Here is a 21,706-nt window from a genome sequence, read left to right on the forward strand (position 1 = left end):
TGATGTAATACGTGAAGTTTATTACATGATGATGGGGGAATACAAAGTGCTTCGTGATGATTGCTATTTGCTTGGCCAATGCGATGATTTCGAACATGATTCCTTTGCATGTGATCAATGCGTTGAATACAAACTCCACCAACCTTGCCCTACTCTGCTTTCCCTACTTTGTTTCACGCAGGCGCGCATACACCACGACAAATGACAGTTGTCGAGGACATTAGCTGGTCCCCATTACTGAAGCACAACACTCTCACGGCGCAACATGGTAATGACGGCAACCGAATTGCCACGGCAACCGAGACTTTGAAGCAAACAGCTCACCAATTCGTCCAGGTGCTGAATGAACGTGCCACGCTGTTAGCCAACTGTGCTCAGTTTGATACGGCGCTACATGATGCAGCAGCCATACAAGCCATATTACCGGGATCAGGGCTTGGATATTTGTGTATGGGAGACGTGTATTGTCAACAAGGACATCATGCAGCAGCGATTTCCATATATGATCAAGGACTTCAAGCAGTAACAGAATCCGATGCCTATTATCAGCAGCTTCAGCAACATCGAATGACAGCAATAGCCAACAACAACAAACGCGTCGATTTCATCAGCCAGCTACCATTGGATATCGTCATCATCAATATTTTACCAAGGGTGTATCGATCCATGTTTGGTCCCTTGCGCGAGATTCTTTACGTATCACGTTCATGGCAGGAGCGTATCTTGAAGCAAACAATGGGCTTAAAGTTCTCCTTTGGCGATGAAACCAACACATTCAAAAAGGGTCATGCACAGCTTATTCGATTTGCACCCTATGTCCAAACCTTGAGTGGTTCCCTGTCGAATGTTGTTTGTTTGGATGACCTGTTTTCTCGAGCCCACTTTTCCAACCTGAAAGAACTCAGCTTATTCTGTAAGTAGTGGGGGATGATGGTATACCAGGTGATAGGGTGATTGACCTTGCTTATATTATTAGGTACTCCGCCCATGCCTCTTCTTCCATTGATCCATGGCCTGCAATTGATTGCTGATTCTCTGACACACTTACTCATCTATGATTGCCCATTTCTTCAACTATGTGACATCCTGGAGACGTGTCCCAACCTTGTATCTCTGAGAACGATGAATGTGGATGCAATTATGCCTTTGTTGTCTTCATCAAGCTATCCAAAGATGACTCATCTTACACTTCACGGGCAGTCAGAACGAGCTCGCACGCATGAAAATATCGTCAATGTCCTAAGAACATTACCTTCCTTGCGGGTGCTTGAAATTTTCCCAATCCCCGATTCCAGTCTTTTGCCTCTTCTACACAAGCATTGTCCCTATCTACAAGTCATACTTTACGGGTTCTTGAGACGCTTTTCCCTTGACCTTCCAGAAAAAGTCCAAGCAAATCGAAAAGGGATTGCATCAGCTTATCTACACGGCCGCGATTTTTATAAGCAAGATGACCTGGTTCAGTTTTTACACGTGCAGAGAGATTCGTTGGAAACGCTCAAATTTCGTGGGGATATTGAGATCGATGATGATGATGCTTTTTGGACGATATCAAATGGACATGTTCAATCGAGTAATCAGCATCCTGAAAACAACCCATCATTTCCTCGATTGGTCGACCTTGGCTTTACAAATATCCATCCATCTACTACAGGAGTCCCTATGGTGCTGTGGATCCTATTGAATGCACCCAATCTCACCACCATCCATATCCATGATATCTATTTTCGACCTGCCATTGTCAACGCTATGATCAAGTTGAGGCATCTACAAAAGATACAAATCGACGTGGTATCCAAAGAGGACGACAATGGTATTCGCACATTCTTGAAGCATCATATTGCGCTGGGAGATCACTCAACGCTCGAACATGTGGTTGTGGACTCGAATCCTGTCGAGATGTCTAAAAAGCCCTGGATAGCTTTACTTTCAAGATTGACGCGTCTCAAGAACCTCGAGTTACTTGCTGGTGTCATTTCCGACAATTGCATCCCCATCATGGCAGCGATAGGTCAAGGATGTCCCACTCTCGAAAAGTTGACTCTTGGCATGTATGGTGCAGAGTTAGCGGATGGTCTCTTGATGCCTTTGCGTAAACATTCGAATCTCGAATACCTCAAGATTGGAGCAGATGAATCTTTATCCGATAACGACCTTTTGGCTTTGTGTACATTCCTTGGCCTAAAACAGCTTCAACTTCGATTCATTGTGTCAGATGATTTGCTTGAGATGTTAGAAGATCGTATCCCCCATGTCGAGATTGGCCTTTTATGATATAATGTATAAAGCCATCATCTTTTCTTATCCCATGATTGTTTGGTGTGAAAATTGTCGCATTTATTATGTATAATAAGCCATGCGGTGATATACATACCATCATGTAGACATTAGGCATTCTATATGCTGTGTATGGGGTTTTACTAGGTAAGACATGTCCTATTCGCACATGTTTATCATCTCACATTATTTTATGTCTATGGGTGGGTTGTTATCATACAAGATGCTACTTGCTTCGCTGAAGCATGTTTCAAGGGTCCCATTTCATGCAGCTTGATTTCTATTCAGAGCTGAGTTAACCACATCAATTGGAGGGTTGAGTTCCTTTGTGCTTGCTTTCACCCCCTTTGCTTTTACTACTCGGCTGCTGTACTCAGACACCCATACACCACGACGATGGCCGTTGTCGAGAACATTAGCTGGTCCGAATTGCTGAGGAAGCCCATTGTCACAGCCCAGCATGGTAATGACGGCAACCGAATTGCCACGGCAACCGAGTCTTTGCAGCATGCAGCCCACCAATTCGCCCAATTCCTTAAATGAACGTGCCAGGCTTTTATCCAACAGTGCTCAATTTGATACAGCGTTACGTGATGCAGCAGCCATAAGGACCCTATTACCAGTATCAGGTCTTGGATACCTATGTGCAGGAGATGTGTATTGTCAACAAGGACACCATTCCGCAGCCATTTCCATATACGATCAAGGACTTGAAACCGTGCCTGAATCGGATCCATATTACCAACAGCTTCAGCAACATCGAATGGCAGCAGTAGCTAACAACGACAAACGCGTGGATTTTATCAGCCGGTTGCCATTGGATATTGTAATCACCAACATTGTACCAAGGATGGAGCGGGTTTTATCATCACGAGCATTGCACGAACCTCTTTATGTATCACGTACCTGGCAGGAGCGTATCTTGCAGCAACCTAATGGCTTACGATTCAACTCTGGCAGAGAAACCAACACCTTCAAAAAGGGCCATGTGCAGCTTATCCGATTTGCACCCCATGTTCAAACCTTGTATGTTTCTCTCTTGGACGTTCGTTTCGATGATCTCTTTTGCCAAGCACATTTTTCCAGATTAAAAGAGCTGTTTTTAGAATGTAAGCGTGGATGAAAGCATGTTACATGGAATGATGGATGCGAATGACACTTTTTCTTTTATTAGGTGATCGTACAACGCCCCACCTCCCAGTGATCCATGGTCTGCAAATGATTGCTGATTCCCTGACACACTTGACCATGTTTGGGTGCCGCGGCCTTCAATTACGTGATATCCTGGAGACATGTCCCAATCTTGTATTCCTTAAAGCAACACATGGTAGAGCTATTTTGCCTCTATCGCCTTCGTCGATTTATCCCAAGATGAAGCATCTTGCACTTCACCGACGCTTAAAACGCCCACGCAAACATGAGGATATGGTCGATGTCATAAGACGATTTCCTTCCTTACGTATGCTGGAACTTACGCCGATGGCCGAATCCAGTCTCTTGCCTCTCCTACACAAGCATTGTCCTTATTTGCTGGCCGTTGTTTTCGAAAACTCATGCCGCATCTTTTATCGAGTTACAGAAATTGTCTATCCAAATCGAAAAGGGATCGAAACAGTATATCTAGAAGGCTGCAACTTTTATAAGCAAGATGACCTGATTCAGTTCCTACATCCGCAAAGAGATTCATTACAGCTCTTCCAGTTTCATGGAGATATTGAGATCAATGATAATGCGTCTTGGGCAATATGGAATGGACATGTTCAGCATCATCATCATCAACAACAACAGCCTCCTGATTACAGCCCGTCATTTCCGCAACTGATGGATTTTCATCTTACAAATATCCATCCATCCACTACAGGTGTGCCTATGACACTGTGGATCCTATTAAATGCACACAATCTCGCCACCATCCATATCCATGATACCTATTTTCGACCTAACATTGTCAACGCTATGATCAAGTTGAATCATCTCCAAAAAGTGCATATCGATGTTGTATCCAACGAGAACGACGATAGCATTCACCAGTTTTTGGGGCACCATATTGCGCTAGGAAATCGCTCAACGCTCAAGGATGTGATTGTGGAAACGACGCATATCGAGATTTCTGCAAAGCCGTGGATGCCTTTACTTTCAAAATTGCCGCGTCTCAAGAACCTGGAATTACTTGCTGCAGCCATTTCAGAAAATTGCATCCCTCTCATGGAGGAGATAGGTCAAGGGTGTCCCGCTCTCGAAAATTTAATTCTCGGCATGGATGGTGCAGAGTTGGCTGATGGCCTCTTGCCGCCTTTACGCAGGCATCCGAATCTCAAATGGCTCAAGATTGGAGCAGATGAACCTTTATCCAACCACGACCTTATGGCTTTATGTACATTCCGTAGCCTAAAAGAACTCATACTTCTATTCACTATTACAGAAGTTGATTTGCTTGAGATGTTAAATGACCATATCCCCATTGTCGAGATTGAAATTGATGATAATGAATAAAGTCATCACACTTTTTTATTCTTCAATGGTTTGTTTTGGTGTGAGAGTCGTCACATCCTATAGTTACAATCCCATTTCATGCAGCTGAGATGAGTTCCTTGTGCTCAAATCACGTTTTGCTTCGTCTTCACACCTTCGCTTTTACTGCTCGGTCCTACTCAAACGCTCACATACTACAACAAATGGCAACAATAGTTGACATTGCCTGGTCCGAATTGCTAAAGAACACCAATCTCACAGCTCAACATGGTAATGACGGCAACCGAATTGCCACAGCAACCGAAACTTTGCAACAAGCAGTCCACCATTTCGCCAAAGTCCTTAATGACCGTGCCAAGTTGCTAGCCAACAGTGCCCAGTTTGATGCAGCGTTACGCGATGCAGCAGCCATAAGAGCCTTATTACCGAGATCAGGGATTGGATACTTGACGACGGGGGACGTGTACTGTCAACAAGGTCATCATGCAGCAGCGATTACCATATACGACCAAGGCCTTGAAGCAGTGCCTGAATCAGATCCATGTCATCAGCAGCTTCAGCAACAGCGCATGACAGCAATAGCCAACAACAACAAACGCATCGATTTCATCAGCCGATTACCATTGGATATTGTTGTCACCAACATCATTCCCAGGGTGCAATGCCAGGTCTATTGTGATATCTTATCCGAATACCTTTATGTATCACGTGCATGGCAGGAGCGTTTCTTGAAGCAACCTAACGGCCTGTACTATTATTTTGGCTCCGAGAATCACCGTTCCTATCAGCAAGCTAATGAATTCTGGCACCACCTCTTCTCAAATAAGGAGGACACGTTCAAGATGGGCTATCCACAACTTGGCCCGTTTGCTCCCTATATACAGAGCTTAAGGGTCCCGATGGGCGACATTCTTTTGGATGATCTCTTTTCTCGTGTACATTTTTCAAATCTAAGGGTATTAGATATCCATTGTAAGTACATATGAATGATGTTTATGATGATCGATGTGATTGATCTGGTTCAATACTAGGTCATTATTCGACGCCTCGTGGTCCCATACTAAGTGGCCTCCAAATGGTTGCTTCTACGCTTACGCGCTTGGAAATCGTGGATGGTTATTGTCTTGGATTACGTGATATTTTGGAATCATGTCCCAATCTTGTGTCTTTGACAACAGATGGAGTGAATGCGACCATGCCTTTATCAACATCTTATCCCAAGATGAAGCATCTATCAATCCACAGACTATCGAGAACACCTCTTGCGTATGATACGGTAGCGAATCTCCTCAGCCGACTTCCTTCTTTATTGTCATTCGATATCACGCCAATGCCTGATTCCAGACTCTTGACCATTCTATACGATCACTGTCCCTATCTACAGAGGCTCAATTTTGGTGGCAGAAGTTTTTCATCAAGCAACGCTGAGGTCCATCCAAGTCGCAAAGGGATCACGTTGGCGCACCTTAATGGCTACGGGCACTCTTGTATGCAAGGTTATCTGATTCAGTTTTTGATCACGCATCAAAGCTCATTGGAAACGTTTGGATGTGATAGCGAGTTTATCAGGCATGAGGATGCTCTTTGGGACGTATCGAGTGATGCACGACTTTTATGGCTGAATGGTGGCGGTCGAGGCAACCCAACTCACTCAGAGAGTGCTTCATTCACACGATTGGCCAACATTCGTTTCTCGGAAGGGTGTTCATTTTCTTGCGGGCCTTTTATTGCATGGATGGTAAAGAACGCGCCCAATCTCAAAACCATCAGTCTTATCGAACGACACTTACAACCTATTGTCGCCATCGCCTTGATCAAGTCGAAGCATCTTTCAAAGATAGAGATCACTCGGTTGTGGGAAGATGACGATATCTTTTTCGGTGACTTTGAAGGCATCCTTGAGTTCTTTCAGCATCACATTTCAATGGGAGATCGATCCACGCTCCAAGAGGTCACCCTACATACTGGTTTGCGCTTGTCTCCTGAGATAGAGTGGATACGTCTTATACCCAGACTAAAGTGTCTCAAGAACCTGGAATTACTCGCCCATTTCATTCCCGAGGATTGCATACCCTTATTGGAAGCGATAGGTAAAGGTTGTCCTGCTCTTGAAAAGTTAACGCTCGGTAAGAAGGATGGCACGATTGGTGGTGGTCTCATGAAGTCTTTGCGTGAATACCCAAATCTCAAATGTCTCCATATCCAAGCAAGCGCTTTATCTGACAACGACCTTGTCGCCTTGACAACATTCCCTAGTTTAGAACAGCTTTATCTCCAATGTGATGTCCCTGATTTTATTATGAAGAGTCTGCATAAACGTATACACAAAGTCATTATTAAATAAAGATGATTGTACTTTTCCAGGAAAATGAAGCATGCTCGTTTCCATGACGACATTTTCAAACGTCCGCTGACTTATTATGCACGCCTTGACACCTGATGCCATGGATTTACTTTTAACGCTCTTTCGATGATTCACTCTATTTGGAACGACGTCTGTCAACAACCAACGCTTGCTGCCAATCATCAACATTACGAAAAGCATGTTTCGGATTCAACGGCACAGCTACAGCAATGCATTTCAAACATCCTCGCCCTACTAGACGATCGTGCCAGTGTCTTGACTCGTTGTGTCAACTTTGCTGCTGCTCTTCGTGATGCAACTGCCATGCAAGAAATCTCGCCAATGTCACCTCTTGGCTATTTACGTGCAGCCACCATTTACAGCGAGCAAGGTAAACAACAAGATGCTATAACGAGTTGCTACAAGGGACTCAATGCTCTTGATATCAATGATCCTGGATACAGCAAACTTGAAGAGACCAGACTAGTTGCTACGCAACGTACCGCTCGCCGTATTGATTTTATCAGCCAACTACCACTTGACATTGTGTTGCATGTGCTTTTCCCGATGCTTATGGGTGATGATAATGATGATGGCGTGTATGACGACTGGGATCTATGTCCCTATTTGGATGTGTCAAGGATGTGGTTTGAGCGGCTCTTTCAGGCATGCAGCGGTGAATTTCATTTCAAGCTTAACACTAACCGCCCCAGCAACCGGATTACTCGATATGCACAACATACGATGACATTACGTATCAACTCCTATTCTCTGGGAAATTGGTATTCTGATTTTTTGCGTGATGCAAACCTGTGCTCTTTGTGGGAGATAAAGATTACAGGTAGGACATAGAAAGGATATTCGATGACCTGGTATTGATTTCAATGTTCGATTAGGTCTCCATGCTATTAAGGATGTGGATTATTTTGTTTCATCATTAAAATCCGTCGGCAATACTTTGACTCAATTGACTATTATGAGCCGGCCAAGCAGACCCTTTGCTCCAAGATCATATTTTACTGATACGGCGAACGAACCTCAACCGCCTCTACGGATAGCAGACATCTTGATCAATTGCCCTCATTTGGTGACGTTGCATATTACCTATCGATTCGATATCGATTTCAGTGCTGTCCCTCTGACCAAGACTTGGCCGCAACTCACGATGTTATTCCTGAGCCATCGTAACAGCGACATTTCCAATGGCCAATTCGTAGCCATGTTGAAGCGACTACCTTCACTATACAAGCTTGTGCTTTATCCATGCATCGAAACACAGCCCATGACGACGATACAACGCTACTGCCCATCCATGAGAGAGCTTGAACTCGTAACAAAACGCACCGAATCATCACCAGCACGATTGGAACACCAACACGATGACCAGTGGATACACGAAGGAGCTGGATTGAAGAGAATCACGCTTTTGGAAGATACACAACAACATGACGCTTGGATAGATATGAGCGAGACGCTAAAGCAACATCACAATACACTTGTTCACCTTCGATTGCGTTTGGATTATGCAGGCAACAACGACCATGAGATTTTCAGCTTGGAATATCCTTGTCTCAAAGCACTCAATCTTCAAATCAACAATCTGAACAATGTTTGCTTCGGATGGTGGATAATTGAAAAGGCACCGCTTCTTGAGGAATTGAAAATTACAGCAGATGTCATCAGGTTGAATCCTGTGCTACTCAATTTCACACCACCACCTACTCTAAGAAAACTAGTGATGCACCTTTATGGTGTAACTCGCCCTGATGACGTGACAGTGATTGAACGATTTCTGGGCTGCTTTAATCAACAAAAAGAGGGGTGTTCGATAAAGCATTTAGCGCTGCGTTTCGACAACCGCGGTGGTGATGATGTTACTCCCGATATACTTCTTCCTTCCATCTCCCAATTGGACCAGCTTCAGCATTTAGGGATATTGTATTCTCCGATAGAGCCAACGCTATGGATGTTTGATGATTTTATATTGAAGCTTGTGAAAGCGTGCCCAAACCTATTATCTCTTGAGACGGATAATGACATCTCTTCTCGCGCTTATGTCATCAAAGACCTAAAAAGGTTTCAACATTTACGACATATCACTTTTAGAATGGATGCCACTGGGTCCGAGAGTTCTAAGGGCGAATGGGATGATTCTAATCAATGGTATGCTTTTGGAACCTTTTCACAGCTAAGGTCTATTCGCGTCTGGTCGTATGGTGAGGTGAACCACGTCTTCATAAGATATCTGAAAGCTCACAGACCTGACATAAACGTTGTGGCCCTCTGATTTCCTCGTGTTATTTTTGAACCTTACATTAAGTTTGTTTGATTATGTATGACTTCCACCCATCATCCTTCCTTCATGCCATCAGTCAGCTCTACTTTTGTTGTAACGCATTGATTTACAATAAAGTTACATCCATCATCTGGTGTTATTCATTACAGTCAACATGGTTACGCCAAACTTTCATATACATCAGCTTGGATGAAGAGATTTGATTACGATTTCGTTTATGTGAGCGAGGTGAAAGTAGGCGCATATCATCTAATGGTATGTTTGGAGCCATGTCGTTCGAGCTTGTAATGTAACGTAGCCCAACATAGATAGAACGCAGATGACAGCTCTTAGTAATTCCACGTGTTACAGGCTGCCTAGTCTTTATAACCCACCGACCCAATATGTCATGCAAGATACACTTGCTTAATGTCCTGCTTGCTTCCTCACCGATATAACCACTTCCATTGACAACCTCGTGGTAATCAGCCTGAGGACACACATGAAGCACTTTGTTGCCGTTTATGCATTATGATAGCAAAGACCATTTTCCATCCCCCTGACGAGTTTTTATATACCCTCTTCCTGCTCATTGCCTCTTTGAAAACTTCCAAATCCCCTTCATATCCACCACATGGACCGTTAAAGATAACATAACGACGACTTTATCCACTTGACCTTGTCTACGTATTGGTAGAATAGTGATGTTGTGCGAAGATTCAAAATGATGGGTAGCGAAGGGTGATCTGATATAGGGTCTTCATCCATAGTAAGATGCACGTGCCAGTACCATAGCATGCTTGTCACCTTGTCCCTTTGTCGTCAAGTCACCAACCCTTCGTCAATAGATTTGTCGAACAGCGTATATGATGTATCCCTTAGCACCTCTTCTCTTGCATGCAACATGGCAAATCATCCAATCCAACATCCCTGTCCTTGTCCAGTTGGCATGATCCAATCGCCATCGTGCTCAAAGTTGCCGCCACATCCAAGAAAACGTCCAGGAACCTCACTTTCCAGAATTCATCCTTCATCCTCAGGTTGACATTCCACGTGATGCGTGATAGTACCGATATGCTCTTGATTACTGATCCAGATGTACCTTGAGTGCCATACGTCTTAGCTGAAGTCGATCCTCGCTTGACATCGTGAAGCTCGTTTCCACCAACATCCAACTAAATCATGCATCACCCCCCGGCAACCGCTCCTATTCGATATTAAAGCTTCTTAGATACCACATCTCTACCGCCCTCTTAATCCATCCTGCTGTTTACCTTGATACGATGATGTAGCTGAATAAGAGAGATTGGATAGGATGCCATGTGGGTGATCAAATGTGTGTGTTGAAGCTGTCTCGCGTGATGCTCAATGTATGGCCCTGCTACTGAGAAAGGTAGATACGCTGGATGCAGTCACCATGACATGCTGCAACACAACGGGGTGAAAAAGAATAGCTTGTATCATGCAATATGGTCTTGACACCAGTGAGCTTGTCAAAGGTCGTAATCCGGAAGAAGCAATGGCGCGTTTGTTGAGGAGTTCTGGCAAGTGAGTTATTCAGTTGACGTGAGGTACTCTGTCGGGTGCTACTGAAGAAAGAGATGTGTCGAACAAGTGGTTGTGGCAAGTGCCATTGGGAGCGAGTGAAGGAGTGAGACGAGGTTGGTGCTGAGAAGAAGGTTGACGAAGATCATCATGCCACCACGTCTGCTGTTTTTTTATCCCCTCTTTCAAAGTGTGGTCATCATGTGACACAAGCGCATCATCATCCAGTAACATGCACAAGGAGAAATGTATGACGGTGTCCATTGATAGATAGTGGTGTCCATGATTTTATTATGGAGTTGCTCATTAAACTAATACTCAAAGTGATTATTATTGAATAAAGATATATACAACGCTTTCTTTTTATTCAATGTTAGCAAATATACACCTTTCTAGGATAACACTTCAAGCATACCCCCTTGAATTTTCATGCACAAGATGTTTGACACCCGACCTCCTTGATGATGCGACGTACAACCTTCTTTCGATGATTCACACGTTTGCACCCAGCTCTCACGCTCCCACAAGGCCGTTTTGTGATTCAACGACACGACTCAAGCACTCTCTTTGGAACGACATCTGTCAACAACCAACTCTTGCTGCCAATCGTCCACATTACGCAAAGCGTGTTTCGGATTCAACGACCCAGCTACAGCAATGTATTCAAAACGTACTCAACGTCTTAAACGAGCGTGCCGTTGTCTTGACTCGTTGCGCCAACTTTGCTGCTGCTCTTCGTGATGCGACCGCCATGCAAGAACTTTCGCCATTGTCACCTCTTGGCTATTTACGTGAAGCCGCTATTTACAGCGAACAAGGTAGACAGCAAGCTGTTATAGACATATCCAACGAGGGGCTCAGTGTTGTTGATATCACTGATCCTGGATACAGCAAGCTTGAAGAAGTTAAAATGGTCGCTATGCAACGTGTTACCTGTCGCATTGATTTTATCGGCCAACTCCCGCTTGACGTTGTGACAGATGTGCTTTTCCCGATGCTTTTGGGTGATGATGATGGAACATTGGACGGCAAGAAGCCATGTCCCTATTTGGATGTCTCAAAGAGGTGGCTTGATCGTGCCATTGAGGCAGGTGGTGGTGGATTGCATTTCAACATAGCCAGCGAGAACACCTACGACGAGCTTATTCGATTTGCTCAACATACAAAGGCAATACACGGTACCATTCATGCAGGTGTTGGTGGATTGCATTTCAACGTAGCCAACCAGAACGCCTACGCCGAAGTCATTCGACACGCTCAGCATACAAAGTCAATACGTATTGAACTCTATCAGCAAGGAAATTGGCTCTCTGAATTATTTCATCGTGCAAACCTATGCTTTTTGCGGGAGTTAACGATTCAAGGTACTTGAAAGGAGAAGGAGGAGTATGTATTGAATGGCATGTAAATTGAGATTTATCATTGATTAGGCCTCGACGAGTATTCTACCGATGCGGATCACCTTGTTTCATCACTAAAATCCGTCGGCAGCACTTTGACTCATTTGACTTTTACGACGACCAGTCGAATGCTCATGCTACAAATGATACGACTTGGTAGACCGGGTCTACCCGAACGACCTCTACGTGTAGCAGACATCTTGATCAATTGCCCCCATTTGGTGATGTTGCATATTGACTATCCATTCGATACCGATTTCAGTGCGATCCCATTGACAAAGACATGGCCACAACTCACAACCTTACGTATGGACTATTATAACGGCGTCACTCTCAATGGACAATTCTTAGCCATATTGAAGCGGTTTCCTTCACTCAAGAAGCTTGTGCTTCATCGATGTATTGAAACACAACCCATGACAATGATACAACGCTATTGCCCTTCCATGAGAGATCTTCAACTCAGGATAAAACACACTGAATCATCATCATCATCATCATCACCATCATCAGAACGATTTGAACAACAACATCAAGAGCAGTGGATGAGAGGACACCGTGGTGGATTGGAGAAAATATCGATTTCCCAAGATTCACGAAGCGGTGATGCTTGGATGGATATGGGCAAGGTGCTACAGCAACATCACAATACGCTTGTTCACCTCGAGTTGAGTTTGGATTATGCAGGCAACAATGATGATGATCTTTTCAACCTAGAATTTCCTTGTCTTAAAACACTCGCTCTTCAATGCCATGGTTCGGACAATGCTTGCTTTGGATGGTGGATTATGGGGAAAGCACCGTTCCTTGAGGAATTGAGCATCACTACATGGGCCATCGCATCGCATCCTACCGTTCTCGATATCATACCACCATGCACTCTAAGAAAACTAGACATCAATTTACTTGGTATCAAGGAGCCAACAACCATCGAGAGGTACCTCAACCAATTTGCGCAACAAAAGGAATGGCCTTCGCTAAAGGAGCTCAAGATACATTGTGACTTTGATGGGGATATTCCTGCGACCATTGTTGCTTCTATATGCAGCTTGAAAAGTCTTCAGCATTTGGCAATATCTTCTTCGCGACTAACGAGGCTATCGGGATTGGATCATTTTACAAAAATGCTTGCTGAAGGGTGCCCGCTCTTGCTATCTCTTGAATTGAAGGACAACATGCCGCCGTCTTCTCATGTAATCAAGCCCCTGAAAGGACTTCAACATCTGCGACACCTCGCTTTTCATATGGATTGCTCTGATAATTATACCGATTTATGGGATGCATTTCGAACGCTTTCGCAGCTAAAGTCTATCCGGCTCTTTTCGATGCGTGATAGGGTGAACCACAAGTTCATTGAATACCTCAAAGATCAAAGACCTGATATAAAAGTTGTGACCCCCCGCTGATTGTCCTCAAATCTTTCCTTCATACAAATCAATAAATCTCCATGTCATCATCCTCTGTATCGATCATCCAGCTCTACTTCTGTTACAATGTATAGATTTACAATAAACGTATCCGTCATCTTGTGTTATTTATTACTGCCAACATGATCAGCTGAGAATACAATGCATGTATATCGTCTATAGTTCACCAGCAAACGTTGATATACATCGGCATGGATGAAGGATTTTGCGTTTATGTGTATATGAGCGGGATGAAAGCATGGGTACATCATTCAACAGGATGTACGTCATCCGAACTTATAATATAACGCACCGCGACAACAGCACAAAAATGACATCTCTCGATCATTCCATTTGTTAGAGGTTGTTGCCTATTCTTTAACGTCCACCGACCAAGTATGTCACGGCATTGATTGCTAGATACACATGCTTAAATCCATCGTATATACCCCACCAACGTCCTTGATCCATTTACATTTGACGACCTCTCTGAAATCAGTCTCAGGGCACACATGAACCTCGCGTTGCTTGTCCATGTTGATAGCAAAACCATCCTCATCCCACTAACGAGTTTATATAAACCCTCTTCCTGCTCATTGCCTCTTTGAAAGATTCCATAACCCCTCCAAATGCACCTTTAAAGATAATATAAAGACGACTTTATCCACTTGACCTTGACTATATATTGATAAAATTGCGATGCTGGTAGATTTGTGTGGCAAAAGGTGGCCTGATGTAAGGTCGAAGAAGCACCTCCATAGTAAGGCGTGTACATTCCAGTACCATAGCATGCCTGTCACCTTTTCCTTTTGTCTCCAGGTCATTAATGTTTCATTCAACGATAGGTTTGTCGTAGCAGCGTCGCGCAGTGCTAATCGCCTTGGGATGTAACATGACAAATCGTTCTCATCATCATCACCATCCCCATCCTTGTCCAGTTGGCATGATCCAGTCGCGTCATCGTGTGCAAAGTTGCTGCCACATCCCCAAAAAAACGTCAAGCAACCTCACTCTTCTCATCCATCCTTCATCCTCAGGTTGATGTCACGTGTTGGTGTGTGATAATGTCGATATCCTCTTGATTACTGATCCAGATACCTGAGCGCCATGTGTCTTAGCTTTAGAAGTCGATGTTCAATTGATATCGGAAGTTCGTTTCCTCCAACGCCCAAGTCAATCATACTTTCCCCAGCGACTGGCCCTATTCCATGTTGAAGCATGTTAGATATCATATCTCTGCCAACATCCTAATCCATCCTACTGTTTACCTTGATACGATGATGTAACTGAATAAGGGTGTTTGGGTAGGAATTCATGTGAGTGATCCAATGGGTGTGTGTGTTGAAACTGCCTCACGTGGTGATCAATGCAAGGCCTTGCTGTCGAGATTGGAGATATCATATGATGGGTTCAGTCGGCTTGCTGCAACGCGACGCGTGAAAAAGAGTAGCTCGTATAATGCAATATGGTCGTATCCACCAGTAAGCTTGTCAAAAGTCGTCATCGGGAAGAGCGATTGCTGTTCACTGTACGCGTTAATTGTGGCAAGTGCGTTATCCAATTGGCTAATGTGCTGTGTCATGTGCTGCTGGAGAAAGAGATGTATCGAAAAAGTGGTTGCTGGAAGTGTCATTGAGAGCGAGCGTTGGGTTGAGATGAAGTTGGTGTTGAGAAGGTTGAACAAGCCCCCATGCCACCCAGGAAATTCACTTGAAGAACCGACTGGAAAGTAAAATTAGCTGAAAAGTTTTCAGTAACACGTTCTTTGCTCTTGCGCAGTTTTCTAGTATACAACCATAGGGATTGTTGCATATACGTGCATTATTGTGTCTATTTAATCTCAATGTTCACACGTACTCACGTGCCATACTTACAGCAACGTTGTTTATTCTTCTCGATTGTGTTATGCTGTCTATGCCTGTGAAGATGCCACAATGTACGAGGCTTGCCAGCCGTGTCCAGAATGCTGCTCATAGATGTAATCTTATACCATATTTCAGTAGACCATGATCGATCGCGAAGTTGCTATTGTCAAATAACGTCATTGTACGATTCGTACCCAAAAATGGTACAGGGCATGATAGCACCTTTTGGCACTTGAAAAACTGGCAGCAGTAAGAATCTCGTTTCCATAAGTGGGCCTGCTTTAGGATTGAAGGATCATGATCCATTACATAGCAATCATTCTCCCTTTAGTGTGTATCCTGCTACATAAATGATAAACCACCCTGTAAGATGCTAATGCAAATACGCAGAGAGAGGTGCGACATGCCCTTAATGTATTGGATGATCACAAGCGTCATGTTGTTGATGCATATCTTAAGAGAGAGGCGCGCCCCAACCACCCCATTTTGTCGAGTGAAACATTGTTTACGCCAAGACGAGAAATCAGATATTCACACCCTTTTACCTTCATCAACACGATAAGGGGAATGACTCCGTCATGCATTAAAAAGATACCAACCGGTTATGCTCTTCCACGGTGTCTTTCTTTCTTTGCTTTCATCTTCTTTATTCACACACACGCAAGCCTTTCCAATGGCACGAAAAGCTTTTTGATTTCCCTCCCAAGGTACGTGTACGTTGGTGTATATGGGCACTGTAGCATCAATCATTGACAATACTGCATAGGAAAAAGATGTCGTCTGGTCCCTACGTTTTGACACAGTTGTTGGCGCGTATGGCTTATCAAGTTTCTCCTCTTGGAATTGAAGGCTACACACCATGCTCATGAAGTGGGTTTATCACACACTACGCATCAATGAAGAGAAGTACATTTTATTTCATGGGAGCATGTTACAAAGGATCTCATTTCTTCTATATCTAGTTTTCTTTTGCCCATGTTGAGCTGACCATCTCCATGTGGGCTGACAACACGGGGTTCTTAGATGCACTATGATTGTTGGGAAGAGCTTGGTCAGGAGCTTGTAGATCCACTTTTACAGCTGCGGAGAGCCTTGTGGATTCCTTTCTTTGGTACCTTCAAGGTAAGTTATGAAGCATTATGGTCAATGCTATTTTGGTTTTGACAACATTTATTTTTAGGGCCATTTACCATATGAATTGCCGTTATGCCTCTGTCTTAGGTGTGGCGGTAATGGCCGGCACGGTGCGAGTCCGCTGAAGCTCATTTTGTCTGAGGAGATTGGGACAGCGATCGAGGATTCATTCAATTTCTGGCTGAGGGCTAAATCAGCGGGGACCATCAGCTTTCGGGTTTGACAGTGTCCTCGCGATTAAATACGTGGTAAGTGCTTTTTATTGGACTGCTGAGATTACAAAAAAGCTAACAGTGAATTTCCTGGGTGCGTAACTACAAGTCCATGCCACGCCACGTTTTTTCCTTATCAAATAGGGATATCATATGACACGAGCTCATTCCGCTTGACACCATCCCATCCACAAGGAAAAAGACATGGCTGTGTCGAATGATGGACCCAAGTCGTGTACCATGGATACATCTTGTACCTGGCATATTACATCGGATGAGATCGTGAGAGGCCATCTTCTTGGGTGCATACGTACGTATGCATGTGCGCCCATCTACAGTATAGGCAGGAGAATCATTGATGTGCGGATGTCTCAAGCTGACTCTTTCTAAGTTCATGCAAAATAAAGCAGCACATAGACGATCATTTTCTTACAACAAAGCTTACATTGGTATACGACTTGATGATTGTATGTATGGTTGCGTTATATTCACAATCGTTGCCGAAATTGGATGATGGGCGTTTATTGGCATCGCTTTCGTACGTAGCACATACGTATCCACACTATTTGCCCTGGGAATAGCGCACTCAGTAAATGGCCCCTTGAATTATCTCCGTGATAGCATCACAGTGCGCATGTATGGTCTTGGGTACCAAAGAGGTGAATAAAAGGAACAACGCATACCGCTCTAAACGATCAAGATACCGTGTACAATGCGGTTGTGAAGCCTGCACTTCCACTTTTCGTATCATTTGGTAAACATGCATATACGCCATATGCAATGGAAGATGTGCATCATCGTTGCCAGCATTTGAAACTCCTATGAAACATACCCTCCCTAAACCTTCCAATTTCACAATTATATAAATGGTGGTAGTGCTGGCGTTCAGTAGGATACATCACTACGCAACCAGGATGAATTTGAAGCTTTCCGTTTTTATCACCCTTGCCTTCTTTGCGCTCACGGTGTTGTCTCAGCCTCATCCCAACGAGCCAAACCAAGCCGCTGCTGATTCTTTCCTTACACAACCTACCCCCGAGGAATGCGTGAAACTACATTGCGAAAAGATACCTGAAGGCAAGAATCGCGCAGTTTGTATTGCCCAATGCGCGGGATAAAATGATGCATATCGATATATTATAAGTAGTCATGAATTATACACCTTATAATTCGCTTGTCTTATATATGGATTGTACATGTAATTGATCCTGTTATTAAACCTCTTGGCGTTCTATCTTTTAATAATCATGCTCTCTATGATATGTGGGCGAGGGTCAATGTATACATCTACGTAGCATATGAGGTATTAGAGCGTGTCATATGTACGTCGTCTTCTGGCTAGTAGCTGCCGCAACCAAGTAGCATGTCTTCAAAATACAGCCTCCAATTCATATACGGTAATCGTTTTAGTTGAAGTGATACGTCTGTTTTGCGTGATAGTGGAGAATACAAAGTGCTTTGTGGTGATGCTGTTTGTTTGGCCCACGCGATATCTTCGGACCTGCTTCCTTTATGTAAATGTTTACACGCGTTTGACAGCACATGCAACATGCCGTGTATTAACGACATCTCAAGCTCACATTGGGTCGTCCACTATGTGAATGCTATAGCGATAGCTTTGATACTAGAGAAAACTTGTAAGTCATGTTGATGTGCCAATTACTGGGCGCTCATGAACTGGATGCATCACATGAATTTGTCTGAGCAATGTGTACCAGATCAATGCGTGAATACAAACTCCACTGGCTTTTTCTTGGAGCAAGATCAATGCCCGATAGCAAGCTTGTTGCCTTGGCAACATCTCCCCAATTTGGAACGGCTTTATCTTGAATGTAATGTCCCTGATTTTATTACGAAGATGCTCCTTTAACGTATGTATCCAAAGTCATTATTGTATGATGATTTCTTTTTATTCAATGATTGATGATGCATATACACCTTTCTAGGATAGCACTTCAAGCATCCCCCTGAATTTTCATGCGCAAGATGATGTTTGACTCCCGACCTCCTTGATGATGCGACGTATACAACCCTCTTTCGATGATTCACGCGTTTGCCCCCAACTCTCACGCTACCGCGACACGACTCAAGGACCCTCCTTGGAACAACATCTGTCAACAACCCACGCTCATTGCCAGTCGTCCACATTACGCCAAGCGTGCTTCTCATTCAACGACACAACTACAGCAATGCATTCAAAACGTCCTCAACGTGTTAGACGATCGTGCCATTGTCTTGACTCTCTCTGCCAACTTTGCTTCGGCCCTTCGAGATGCGTCTGCCATGCAAGAACTCGCGCCATTGTCACCTCTTGGCTATTTACGTGCAGTCGCCATTTACAGCGAACAAGGTAGACAACGAGCTGTTGTGAATGTTTGCAACAAGGGACTCAGTGTTGTTGATACCAAGGGTCCTGGATACAGCAAGCTTGAAGAGGCCAAAACGGTTGCCATGCAACGTGACGCCTGTCGCGTTGACTTTGTCGGCCAACTCCCACTTGAGATGGTGATGGATGTGCTTTTCCCGATGTTGGGTTATGATGGAAGATTGGACGGCAAGAAGGGATGTCCCTATTTGGATGTGTCAAAGACGTGGTTGGACCGTGCCCTTCAGACAGCTGGAGGAGGATTGCATTTCAACATAGCCGACCAGTGCTCCATCACCGAGGCTGTTCGATATGCTCAGCATACAAAGACAATACACATTGAAAACAGCTCTCAGGGATTATGGCTATGTTATTTCTTTCAGAAGCGTGCAAACTTTTGCTCTTTACAGGAGTTGACGATTAAAGGTACAGAATACATGTATAGGGTGATGTGTATGTACGTATTGGAATTACCCTAACTCAAGTGATTGATTAGGTCTCAAGGGTTACACCGCTTTGCATGACCTTGTTTCATCATTTAAAGCCGTCAGCAATACTTTGACTCATTTGACTATTTGGAAACCGACCATGGGAGCATTTCAGCCAATACATCCTCTACATGTAGCAGACATCTTGATCAATTGCCCCCATTTGGTGATGTTGGATATTGTTTATCGATTCGATGCCGACTTCAGCGCTGTCCCATTGACAAAAACATGGCCGCAACTCACAACTTTATCACTGAACTGTCGAAACAGCGTCATTTTCAATGGCCAATTCGTGGAAATCTTGAAACGACTTCCTTCACTCAAAAAGCTTATGCTTACTGCATGCATTGAAACACAACCCATGACAATGATCCAACACTATTACCCTTCCATGATAGCTCTGCAACTCAAGGCAAAATACAAATCCGCATCATCATCATCATCATCAGAACGACTTGAACAGCAACATCAGGATCGGTGGATGAGAGCAGGACGTGGTGGATTGGAGGAAATATCGTTTTCAGGAGATACACGAGACGGCGACACTTGGATACACATGAAGCGCAATATGCTACAGCAACATCACAATCTTGTTCACCTCGAGTTGAATTTGGATTATGCTGGCAATAATGATGATGACCTTTTCAACGTGGAATTTCCTTGTCTTAAAACACTCGCTCTTCAATGTCGTGGTTCGAGCAATGCTTGCTTTGGATGGTGGATTATGGGGAAGGCACCGCTTCTTGAGGAATTGAGCATTACTACATGGGCTATTGAATCGTATCCTGCCCTAGACGATTTCACACCACCACACTCTCTAAGGAAACTAGTAATGAATGTACGTCATACCGGCACACATGATCGCCCCATGGCGATCGAGGGATTCCTCCACCAGTTTTCGCAACAAAAGGAAAAGTCTTCTCTAAAGGAGCTCAAGATACATTACGATGATGGCAATCGGGAAATTCCTGTCACCCATGTTGCTGCTATTTGCAGTTTGAGAACCGTTCAGCATTTGACAATATCGTATTCCCTACTATGGAAGCAATCGAAAATGGATTATTTTACAAAGATGCTTGCGGAAGGCTGCCCAAATTTAATATCTCTTGAATTGATTGGCCCCGGGCATCCGTCTGCTTATGCGATCAATCTCTTGAAACGTCTTCAACATTTGCGTCACCTCGCTTTTCACATGGATAGCACTGATCAATATCGCGACTTTTGGTATGCTTTTCGAACATTTCCACAGCTCAAGTTTATTCGGATCCTCTCAGCGGGTGGTATGGCGAATCCCGAGTTTGTCAGCTATCTCAAAGGTCTCAGACCGGATATCAAAGTTACGACTTAAAGGTTTTCCTCATGTTATTATATAGCTTCCAACCCATGATGTTCCCTTCATGCAACTCAATAAATTTCCGTGTCATCATCCTCTGTGTATCGATCATCAAGCTATACTTTTGTTATAATGTATTGGTTTCCAATAAAGCTATCCATCATCTACATAGCGCTAGTTATTACAGCCAACACGGTCGACTGAGAATACAAGAGGGCCACGTGTCTATCTTTCACCAAACTTTGATATACATACCTTAGCTTGAATGAAGAGACTTAATCATGATTTCCTTTATGTATGCCAGCGAAGTGAAAGTATGTATGCAGCACATCATCCAACAGCATGTATGAAGCCACGTCGTCCAAGCTTGTAATGTAATTTACCTCAACATAGATAGCATACAAATGACAGCTCTCAGTGATTATACGTGATACAGGTAGCCTATTCTTTATCACCCATACGATATATACTACCAAGGATGACTGCATTGGCCGCTGCCAATTAGCTCGCACCAGCTTCATTGATTGTTATTTTAATTGCTTATCTTGAAAATGATCAGTCGTTGCGAATTAGTATTGCACTTTACAAGC

General features: G+C 43.8%; 8 protein-coding genes across 8 annotated transcripts; 7 read left to right on the forward strand and 1 right to left on the reverse strand.

Moving 5' to 3' along the window:
• Window positions 1-201: 201 nt before the first annotated feature.
• O0I10_011975 (uncharacterized protein) lies at window positions 202-2,274 on the forward strand (the record flags this gene model as incomplete). Its single annotated transcript, XM_058491926.1, has 2 exons — window positions 202-913; window positions 977-2,274. The coding sequence occupies 2 exons, from the start codon at window positions 202-204 to the stop codon at window positions 2,272-2,274; spliced, it is 2,010 nt and encodes a 669-aa protein (XP_058337309.1).
• Window positions 2,275-2,673: 399 nt separating this feature from the next.
• On the forward strand, window positions 2,674-4,770 carry O0I10_011976 (uncharacterized protein; the record flags this gene model as incomplete). The annotated part of the gene is made up of 3 exons (XM_058491927.1): window positions 2,674-2,774; window positions 2,830-3,386; window positions 3,452-4,770. The coding sequence occupies 3 exons, from the start codon at window positions 2,674-2,676 to the stop codon at window positions 4,768-4,770; spliced, it is 1,977 nt and encodes a 658-aa protein (XP_058337310.1).
• Window positions 4,771-4,952: 182 nt separating this feature from the next.
• On the forward strand, window positions 4,953-7,093 carry O0I10_011977 (uncharacterized protein; the record flags this gene model as incomplete). Its single annotated transcript, XM_058491928.1, has 2 exons — window positions 4,953-5,721; window positions 5,781-7,093. The coding sequence occupies 2 exons, from the start codon at window positions 4,953-4,955 to the stop codon at window positions 7,091-7,093; spliced, it is 2,082 nt and encodes a 693-aa protein (XP_058337311.1).
• Window positions 7,094-7,219: 126 nt separating this feature from the next.
• O0I10_011978 (uncharacterized protein) lies at window positions 7,220-9,380 on the forward strand (the record flags this gene model as incomplete). The annotated part of the gene is made up of 2 exons (XM_058491929.1): window positions 7,220-7,934; window positions 7,990-9,380. The coding sequence occupies 2 exons, from the start codon at window positions 7,220-7,222 to the stop codon at window positions 9,378-9,380; spliced, it is 2,106 nt and encodes a 701-aa protein (XP_058337312.1).
• A 2,020-nt stretch (window positions 9,381-11,400) lies between these two features.
• Window positions 11,401-13,719, forward strand: O0I10_011979 (uncharacterized protein; the record flags this gene model as incomplete). Its single annotated transcript, XM_058491930.1, has 2 exons — window positions 11,401-12,277; window positions 12,344-13,719. 2 exons carry the CDS (start codon window positions 11,401-11,403, stop codon window positions 13,717-13,719), a joined length of 2,253 nt encoding a protein of 750 aa, XP_058337313.1.
• Window positions 13,720-15,082: 1,363 nt separating this feature from the next.
• O0I10_011980 (uncharacterized protein) lies at window positions 15,083-15,301 on the reverse strand (the record flags this gene model as incomplete). Its single annotated transcript, XM_058491931.1, has 1 exon — window positions 15,083-15,301. The coding sequence occupies one exon, from the start codon at window positions 15,299-15,301 to the stop codon at window positions 15,083-15,085; it is 219 nt and encodes a 72-aa protein (XP_058337314.1).
• A 1,306-nt stretch (window positions 15,302-16,607) lies between these two features.
• On the forward strand, window positions 16,608-16,941 carry O0I10_011981 (uncharacterized protein; the record flags this gene model as incomplete). The annotated part of the gene is made up of 2 exons (XM_058491932.1): window positions 16,608-16,706; window positions 16,765-16,941. 2 exons carry the CDS (start codon window positions 16,608-16,610, stop codon window positions 16,939-16,941), a joined length of 276 nt encoding a protein of 91 aa, XP_058337315.1.
• Window positions 16,942-18,970: 2,029 nt separating this feature from the next.
• O0I10_011982 (uncharacterized protein) lies at window positions 18,971-21,131 on the forward strand (the record flags this gene model as incomplete). The annotated part of the gene is made up of 2 exons (XM_058491933.1): window positions 18,971-19,721; window positions 19,792-21,131. The coding sequence occupies 2 exons, from the start codon at window positions 18,971-18,973 to the stop codon at window positions 21,129-21,131; spliced, it is 2,091 nt and encodes a 696-aa protein (XP_058337316.1).
• Window positions 21,132-21,706: the final 575 nt, after the last annotated feature.

The sequence above is a fragment of the Lichtheimia ornata genome (assembly GCF_029851405.1).
Source record: "Lichtheimia ornata isolate CBS 291.66 chromosome Unknown scaffold00106, whole genome shotgun sequence".
NCBI classification, from domain to species: domain Eukaryota; kingdom Fungi; phylum Mucoromycota; class Mucoromycetes; order Mucorales; family Lichtheimiaceae; genus Lichtheimia; species Lichtheimia ornata.